Below are 9,511 nucleotides of genomic sequence, written 5' to 3'. Positions count from 1 at the left end.
TCGCGCCTCGCTTCGGCCGACACAAATCCAACTGCGCCTCGCGCTTAAAGGGGAGGCGTGCGGAGGAGGGAGGGGGCGCCGGGGAAGCCGGGGTGCCAGCGGCGCGGCGCCGAGGGGCGGGCCGGCTTCCCAGGGCAGCTGATTGGTCGGCCCCTCGCGGCCGCGGCTGCTTCAGCGCGTGGAACTGTCACCTCGGAGGGTGAGTTCGGGGTTCGAGCCTGGGTCCTACTGGCTCCCGAGTGAGGCTGCGGCGCCCGGCTGCCATTCCCTGAGGCCGGCTCTGCGTCCCCAGCTTCTCGAGGCTCTTCAGGCCTCCCCCGGCGCGCGCGCGCCCGCTCTTCTGGGCGGGGCTGTAGAGCAGGGACCCCTCGGGGCTTTGGGGGGAGGGGGGAGCGAATCATGCCGGGCTTAACTGACGCGGTCCTTCGGGAGAGCCAGTGCGGGGGACGTTTGCGAGGCCCGCCTGGTGGAGCAGGTAGACTCCCTGAGCGGGTGGATGGGCGCAGGGAGGGGCCGACGAGGCTGCGATCGCGGCTGGGGGTTGCGAGGCTGAGCCCTGGAGAAGGAGGCTGGATCGGGGCTGGGGCGGCTGGGACGGGGACTTGGGGGCTTGGAAACGGGGGAGTTGGTAGACCTTGAGTACACGTGGAGGATAAGACCACTGGGCGCCGAAGTCGACCCCGGGAGACAGCACCAGCCAAGGACCGGGCCGAAAGACGGGAGCCGGCTAAGAGCAGCCACAAAGGAAGGCGAGGGGGAGCCGCCTCAGTGCAGGATACCAGTTTTAAGGATTTTGTGATGCACACGAAGATAAAGCAAGTTAAGGACTAGTACATGTCCTTTGGGTTTGTTCGCTACTTTGATAAACCGAAGACATAGTCAATTATAATTTTTTATTGTTAAGTATTCCAACGTACCCAAGAGTACGGAAAAATACAGAAAGTAGCTTAGCGTTATGGATCCCAAGTACTCGCCTCCCAGCCTTAACCAGAATGAGCACCCTGATTGCATTACAAGTATTTTAAGGCACACCTTAAGTTCACACTGATAATGTGTTGTTCTTACATTAAAAAAAAAAAGTTCCTTTCAAGTTTAATGGATATAACAACTCGGTTTTGCAAGATGAAGAATCCTGGAGATTGGTTGCATGACAGTCTGAATGCACTGAACACTACTGAATTGTACACTTCAAAAAATGAATTTTTAACCACAAATTTTAAGATTTATTAAAAAAAACAAACCAGTGCTGCAAATTAAGATAAAAATCTGACTCCAGGTATTGGATGGCAAGTAACTCACCAGTGAGTAGAGGCCCAAAGAGTTCTGTTTTTAACTGTGGAGGCTTTGAAATAACCTATTAATTTGGTGCTCAGAGCACTGGGCCCAGACCTGAAATAGTAATGCTTCTCTGGTTTATGCTTGAACTATTCCATCAGCCCTGCTGTGTCATATTTCCCCCAAGTGTTCGTGTTGTGTTACAGTCTGGGGCACACCTTTAAATCTTGGTTGAGCTCCTGTACCACTTCCTACCTTCATTCATCAGAGGCTAGTGGAGTGTGAAGTCATCTTTTTGTCCACTTCCATTCTTGAGGGCCTATCTCGGAAGTCTGTTTCCTCTATGCTGCCTATTTCCTGTCTCCCAAGTACCCCAGGGGCCAGCCCTTCACACTCCTGGAGAAGCTGGTGCTAACTGTTGGGCAGGCCAAGTACTGTTGGGTAACTTTAGAGCTTTCTGCCCACAACAAACAAAGCACATTATAAGATGTCTAGAATGTTAACTGCTAATTTTGGGTTCCTCCTGGAACCCCCAGTACTAGCATCTCTCCTGGAGCTAAATTTTATTAGTATGAGAAAATAACTCACTTTCATAATATGTCATTAGGGAATTCAACAGCCATTTAGATTGAAGGTGCATCAGGAAGATATATCTGTTATTATTGAATAATGACTAGCACTATTCAGGAAAAAACTAGATGCTTGATCATGATACAGGGCAGCAGGAGGCACTAAAACTGGCCAAGGACAGTCCCCAAATAATTTATCAATCACTGTCAGTTCTTCACCTGAACACACAATTGTAAGACCAGTCAGGTTCAGAGAACAAAGGAATTTATTTTAAAAACCAGGGGAAACAAAGAGTCACTAAGGCCACAGATGACTGTTTATCTCACCCAAAGTAGTGTCTAATGTTTTAAAGTTCTAAACACAAAGGCTCCCAAGATGAAAAGCCTGGAGCAGATGACACCCAGACTATATAGTCTGGTTTTGTTAAAGGACAGGGAGAGAGCACCACTGAATCCCTAAACCTGCCTGCTTTAAGTGGGTTCTGCCATCTTCTGCAACAAGACAAAACATAAAACTTCAATTGATAGGGACTTTAATACAGTAAATACACAATATGGAACACAAAGAATATAACTTCTAAATCAAACACCCGAAGTTACCCATCCCCTTTGTGGGCAAAAGTCAACCCAAAGGGGACTGGCCCAATGCAAGGCCTGAAAGCCTGTCAAAAGCCTAAAGCGCCTTCTGGCCGGGACCCATGGAAAAAGGTCAGAAATGGCCAGACAAGTCTGGGAAGAAAAGAGTAAAATCAAAATCAACATAAACACTGCCATAGTCACCTCCCTACAGGTCTCTCACCCACATCTGCCTTCACCAGTCCAGGGTCAGGAAACAAGCACAGTTTCTTCATCACATGCTTGCTGCTCCTTGTGGCTTCCTCAAGTCCATCTCGTTCTCCATCCTGCTTCCTTCTTTTCTTCTCCCTGATTCCTTCCTGTCTCTCCTTTTTCTCTGTTCAGCTCTACCCTCCTTCTGGTTGGGGCAGGGAACCTGGAACTTCCCCCTTTTTCTAGGGGCCACTCTGTTACAGTTTCCAACTCATAAAGACACTGCGAACACACAACAGGAGATGTTCACTAGAGCTGCTGAGATTTCCCAACACAGCACTAGACAAGTGACACTCAGAACAGCAGCCAAAGACCTGACAAAAGGGTCACACCTTCCCTTCAAGGCTGTAAGTGCTGCAAAGCTACCTGCAAAGCCTCAGAACTTCTCTCCTCTGAGGTTGGCTGCTGGAAGCCTCTCCTAGTCTTCAGAGGCCTGCCAACAACCTTCTGGAAGATCTGCAAGGTTGGGGTAGAAATGGCTGATTCCAGAATTGCTAAGTATTGCTAAATATAAATAAAACACTGACATCCCAGAAAACTGAATCCCTTGGGGCTGCCTCTTCAGTCCCTTACCCGCTCTTAGAGTCCTCCGCCCCCACCAATACTTTGTTCCTATTTCCCCTCAGGCTGTCCATTGTCATCAGCACCCCCCCTCCAGGGAGCATCACCTGTAATTCTCTGGCTTCGCTCTGGGTTACATTCCCATCACTGGATAATGGATGATGATAAGAAGGTTACTCAAGAACTAGGGTACAGGCCAGAGGTGCTGCGGGTGCAGCAGGAGAGGTCTGCTGGGGCTGGGATCTAATTCATGCTGCAGTGGCTGCCTGTAGCTTCATAGTACTGCAGCTTAACCCCTTGCGCCACCAGGGAGGTCCTGCCCCCCACCCCATAAGAAGGTTCTCATGGTGACTTCTACTGCTAGATAACAGAACAAAGTTAAGTTCAATATAGGGTGAACTTTCTTAGTGATTAATGGTTAGTTTTCTGTCTATACTTTCAGGGCTATCAAATGATCATTATTGAAATGTTTGAAAGAAGTAGTATTTCTCATATGTAATTCATTTACCCTTTAACTGCCTTTTTTTCCCCCGTGGAAACAGTTGTGATTTGGGATAAAGTGAGGTTTTTTAGGAATATAGCCTTCATGTTAAATCATAACTGCCTATACACAGGAGGTCATATGAAATGAATGAACCATTTTTTAATGTTTTCATTTGTAGGAAAAATGGAAGAGCTGAGTCAAGCCCTGGCTAGTAGCTTTTCTGTGTCTCAAGATCTGAACAGCACAGCTGCCCCACACCCCCGCCTGTCCCAGTACAAGTCCAAGTACAGCTCCTTGGAGCAGAGTGAACGGCGCCGCCGTTTACTGGAACTGCAGAAATCGTAAGGGATACTTTAACTCCTTGGTTTCTTTCTCCAGGCTGGCAGCTATGAACCACGCAGGAAGATTTTGGCTTGTTTCTATGGAACCCCCTTCAAGTAGGGTCTTTTAAGGTTAATCTTGGAGAGGGTAAATCATGGCAGAGCTTGTATAAAGATGAGAAAGTAGGGAGACTAAAGTTTGAAAGCAAAAGCTCAGTAATTTGGTTAAATTTTTCTTTCCTGGCAGAGGTACTGAGCTTTGCGACTTAGAGATTTGTGAAAACTACGCCCAGATTTCCACTCCCCGTATTCCCTATGTGGCTTCTGAACTCTTAAGTCCTGGCCTTGGTGTGGTCTTCCTGTCTGCCTTCAGCCCAGATGTTTCTGTGCAGCCCTTGGGAGTTCAAGATACAATTCCACAGAGAATCTATATGGAAATATCTTCCATACACTTCACTCTAAAGGCCAAGATGAGCAAGCAGCAAGGAATGATGGGAGTGTTTAAAAGCTGAGCTGTTGGAAGGCAGGGCCCATCCTTTTACTGTCTGTGAAATATGGCTCTCTTCTGGGCAGTAAATTGAGGAATTAAGGAATAGGAGAAACTGTTAATGGCTGCACGTTTTCCACTGTGTTTTGCCTAGTGCTGGGCAGTTTTAGCCAAGATGGTTCCTTGAGGTGCTTGGATGACTTGCAGGTTACATTCTCAGATCACTCCCCTCTAACCCATCATTCATCCCAGTTTTTAAAACTTACTAGGGCCTCCATGGTGGCCTACAGGTTAAGGTTAAGTCTTAGCACTGTCACTGCTGTAGCCTGAGTTCAATCACTTGCCAAGGAACTGATCCACATACGGGACAGCAGACCTCTCCTTTCTTGCCCCTTGTTCTCCTTAGCAGTATATTTCAATAGATCTGTTTGCTTGACTCCCCACTCTGTCTCTTTTGAATCCTCTCACCTTCATACATACATAAAAAAAATAAATAAAATTAAATATAAATAAGGGCAGCTCTCCCTGGTGGCACAGCAGGTTAAAGCACAGCATTGTGAAGCTGGCTGAGGCTGTGGCTGCTTCGGTGGGAGTTCGATCCCCACCCGGGAGGTGATCCACATGGCCCAGCAGACCTCTCCTGTCTTGCCTGCTGCTCCCCTCAGCAGTGTACTTTGTAGATCTGCCTGTTCAGCTCACCGCTCTGCCTCTGGTGAATCCTCTCACCACCCCTGCACCTCTGGCCTGTACCCCACTTCTGTATGCACAAATAAATACACCTTTAAAAAACAAACAATGGGGCCCTCCCTGGTGGCGCAGCGGGTTAAAGCACTGCACTGAGAAGCTAAAGCCACTACCGCCACTTCCGCATGAGTTCGATTCCCGCCTGCCCTGGAGGTGACCACATGGTGTGGCAGACCTCCTCTGACCCACCCGCTGCTCCCCTCAGCAGTGTGCTTCGTCGATCTGCCTGTTCTTCTGCTCCCCACTCTGTCTCTGGTGAAGCCTCTCACCGCCCCTGAGCCTCTAGCCTGTACCCCGGTTCTGTATGTACAAATAAATAAATCTTTAAAAAAAACACAAAAAACAAAAAATAAAAAAAGAGAAGTAAAATTATAATTAATTGGAACAGGTAATTCATTCATGTGGTTCCAAATACAAAATACATGAGTATGTGATTGAGTCGGTCTCCCAGTTCTGTCCTCTAGCCATCTACTTCCTCTCTCTCGTGTGTAGCCTTTAAAAGATCTGTACAGATATGAGCAAGTGTCTGTTATATATGTGTTTTGTCCCAACTTCTGTGACCGGCTGCAAGAAAGGAAGGTGGGAGGCAGAAAGGCTGAGCAAGCAGAGTTTATTGCTCCTGGACAGCAGCTGAGACAGAGCCCCTAGGGTGGGGTCCGCAGCTACTGCCAACCCAATAAGGGGGAAGAGTCTCTTATATAGATTCTAAACTCAGATTCCAAAGGGGTGACTCATCGCTGTGTCCTTTGATGTAAGGCCCAGTTCGTTATCAAACTTGGATGTGGGGCCCAGTTTGTTATCACCTTCAGCTAGTCCCATCCCGGATACAAGGTCCCATTAATTGGATGCAAGGCCCAGTTTGTTACCTCCTTATCACCTTTGGATGCAAGGCCTGATTTATTACTGCCCTTATCCGGTCCCTCAGTAAATCTCCGCATTTGGTCACTCCCAACAATATGTACATACCTTTTTTTTCCCAGCAGAAGTATCAGTGAACTACATGTTTTACATACTTATTTAGCAGTACTTTTTAGAGCAGTTCTTTATCAACTCACGTTGTGCTACCTCATTTTTTTTTTAAATGGTGCCATGCAGTCCATGACGTGATATGTCATATTGTAATCTAACCAATCCCCTGATGGCATCTGGGTAGTTTCCTCCTTTTGAACTTACTAACAGTGCCTGGGAAATAACCCTGGACATGCATCCTTTCACACAGTACAAGTATACCAGCTCTCCTTTATCTTGAAACAAAAGATGTGCTTGCATACAGTCTTGGTACACATCTTAGTGTAAATGTCCGTAAACATGTGTGCCTTGGGAAAGTACTATCCCTCTTGGTCTTGTTGGTGGTTGGTCTGCCTTAGCACTGAGGAAACCACTGTGAGAGGGTCCATGATATCTAAAAGTCCCTCTGCAACAATCAATTTCCAGAATTTCTTTTTCTTCCTTTTCAATTCCTTAAAAAAAGATATTAAATCATAAACTAAGTGGCTTTTTTTTTGGTAAAGAATTTTTTATACATTTAGAACTTGGGTACAGGCCAGAGGTGCAGGGGTAGTGAGAGGATTCACCAGAGACAGAGTGGGGAGCAGAACAGGCTGATCAGCAAGGGGGGCTGAGGGGGGCAGCGGGCAGGTTAGGAGAGGTCTGCTGTGCCACACCATGTGGGTCACCCCAGGGCCAGGGATCGAACTGAGCATTTAAGGGGCTGTGGCTAGCTTGCAGTGCTGTGCTTTAACCCGTTGCACCACCCAGGAGAGCCCTAAGTGGCCTTTTTGGAAAGTTTGACGGGAATTGGAGGAAGGCCTGACTATTCTGCAGAAAGCTGTAGAAAGTGGAAAGTCCCAGAAGCTGCCCTTGTTTTAATTATCTGACTATATCTAAGTAGTTCCTCTCTTCGGTCCCTAAGGGCCTTTGGACTAGATGTCTTACAGGCAGGAAAGTGTCAACTCTCACCTGGGGTGGAGGTTGGGGAGCAGGATGAGCTGGGGGAGAAAAGGAGTGGGGTGGCTTGGGGGTGGGGTTGGGGGTGTGTGGTTAGGGTCAACTTTTCCAGCTAAAAAACCTTGAAAATTCCTTTAAATGTTTTACCTTGCCTAGTCTTAGGAAATTCTGAGGAAGGCTGGGTGTGTTCAGAGGGGGCTTCTCTGTAAGGAAGCAATCGCTAGCTTAGCTTGACCAAAGAAATTTTTTTCTTTTTTAAGATTTATTTATTTGTGCATACAGAACTGGAGTACAGGCCAGAGGTGCAGGGGCGGTGAGAGGATTCACCAGAGGCAGAGTGGGGAGCAGAACAGGCAGATCAACAAAGAATCAACTGCTTAGGGGAGCAGTAGCTGCTGCGCCATGTGGATCACCTCCAGGGATGGAGATTGAACTCACACTGAAGCTGCTATGGCTAGCTGCTATGGTTAGTGCTATGTCCTAACCCATTGCGCCATCAGGGAGGGCCAGAAATACTTTTTTTTTTTTTAAACAAAGGAAATTCTGTCATCTTTTGCCCCCACCAGAATCCCTAACTTTGAATTAAGTTTAATCTGTCACATTGTAGGACCTTGCTATAAAGTAAAAAGCCCTGTTCTTAGGCTTTTTTCTTTTTTCAGCAAGCGGCTAGATTATGTGAACCATGCCAGAAGACTGGCTGAAGATGACTGGACAGGGATGGAGAGTGAAGAAGAAGAAGAGAAAAAGGATGGTGAAGACATGGACATTGACACTGGCAAGAAGTTACCAAAACGCTATGCTAATCAAGTGAGTGGCCCAGGGATTAGGCCCAGCTAGTCCCTCTCCCTCCACTGAGCTGTTGAAGTAGTGCCAAGCTCTTTATTTGTCATGGACGAGGAGGGGAGAGGAAGAAAGAATAGCTGCAAAATAATGTGGGTGCACATAAAGTTTATAGAGAAAAAGGGATAACTTACCATGCCGTGTGCTGACTGGAGATCACTGATGGGGTCTGAGGTAAGTGGGTTTGGGACACATTACTCCGTGCTTTTGCCAAAGGCTGCAGCCTGATGTGGGAAGCTCCAAAACTATTGTGATCCTGACAGACACCCGTGCCATTTCTTAAACAGTCCTACAGCTGTTCTGGATTGGGATGTATGGTCCCACCCCCTTCCAGGCTGATCTTTTCCAAGCTGTGAACAAAGATTCCAGTCTCAGCTCTTCACACTTAACGCAGTGGGAAGTAGGGAGAGTACAGTTACCTTGATTATAGGGAACCTGCTATCCACCCCAGGCCAGCCAGTTAGCCTAAGTAATAACACATCATTATAACAGATTTAACTAAGTGCCTTATTGATTCAAGAGAGGAAAAGAGGGTGACTTGTGGCATGTGGAGGAGACATGGAGCTGGATACTGACTTGGCCTCCAGGCAGTCCAGGTATGCCAGAAGGCAGTGTCTGGGTCCAGGACAGGGGGTGAGGTAGGCATCTGCCCACTACTACAGGTTTCTTTCTACCCAAGTGTTTTTGATTCTGCTTTTTAATTTATTTGTTCATGCATACAATAACTGGGGTGTAGACCAGAGGTGTGGGAGGGTGAGAGGATTCACCAGAGACAGAGTGGGGAGCAGAACACTAGAATACACTGCTGAGGGAAGCAGCAGCTGATACAAGAGAGGTCTGCTGCGCCATGTAGGTTAGCTCCCTGGCCGAGCATGAATGTGCTGTTTTTAATCCCTGTGCCTCTAGGGAGGCCTCTATCCTTGTGTTTTATTACCTCAGAAGCCTCTCCCACTTTTCAAATGTGGTTCCTGGATTCACACATGCTATCTTCTTTCTCTGGCCCTAAATCCAGTAAAGATAGCATCCTCTGTGACAAAGTATAAGTCATTTCTGCCCAGCAGGCATTACTGAGGCATCTGTTCTGTATTAAGTTAGGCTATACTTGGTCCAAAAATAACCCCTGCACTCCTAGAATAAGTGTAGATTATGGTTTTTGTTATAAGAATAACAAAAAGAATGTGAGATTAACTCCCAATAAGGGGAAGCGGGGTTGTGAAATCAGAAAAAGCAGGGCTGATGCATGGACAGGGCGGATGTGAGGGCATTCCAGAGTGCAGGAGCAGGCTGGCAGGAGCCCAGAACCCCCAGAGGAGTATGTGGTGTGTCCAGGAGAGGAGGCCAGCTGGTGGTGGTGGGTAGCACAGGCCTGAGGAACGTTGTACAGCAGAGATACATGCAGACTTTCAGACTGCTGGGGTTACAGGGAACCACCAGGATTTTTTTTTTAATGATTTAT

The 9,511-nt window shown here is 47.3% G+C and overlaps 1 protein-coding gene across 2 annotated transcripts in view; it reads left to right on the top strand.

Moving 5' to 3' along the window:
• Window positions 1–116: 116 nt before the first annotated feature.
• The window catches only part of SNUPN (snurportin 1), a 22,875-nt gene continuing 13,480 nt past the window's right edge, over window positions 117–9,511 (top strand). The window contains exons 1-3 of one of the 2 annotated variants that reach the window (XM_004687997.2): window positions 117–199; window positions 3,896–4,058; window positions 7,875–8,022. In XM_004687997.2, the coding sequence (XP_004688054.1) occupies window positions 3,901–4,058; window positions 7,875–8,022 (306 nt within the window). In that variant the 5' untranslated portion in view covers window positions 117–199; window positions 3,896–3,900. Of the gene's footprint in view, window positions 200–413; window positions 476–3,895; window positions 4,059–7,874; window positions 8,023–9,511 lie in introns of those variants that run through there. The other variant, XM_012728809.1, reaches the window with a different exon arrangement.

Source organism: Condylura cristata, unplaced genomic scaffold (genome assembly GCF_000260355.1).
Source record: "Condylura cristata isolate star-nosed mole 26May11 unplaced genomic scaffold, ConCri1.0 scaffold00023, whole genome shotgun sequence".
Classification (NCBI taxonomy): domain Eukaryota; kingdom Metazoa; phylum Chordata; class Mammalia; order Eulipotyphla; family Talpidae; genus Condylura; species Condylura cristata.
This window is presented reverse-complemented; position numbering and strand designations above follow the sequence as displayed.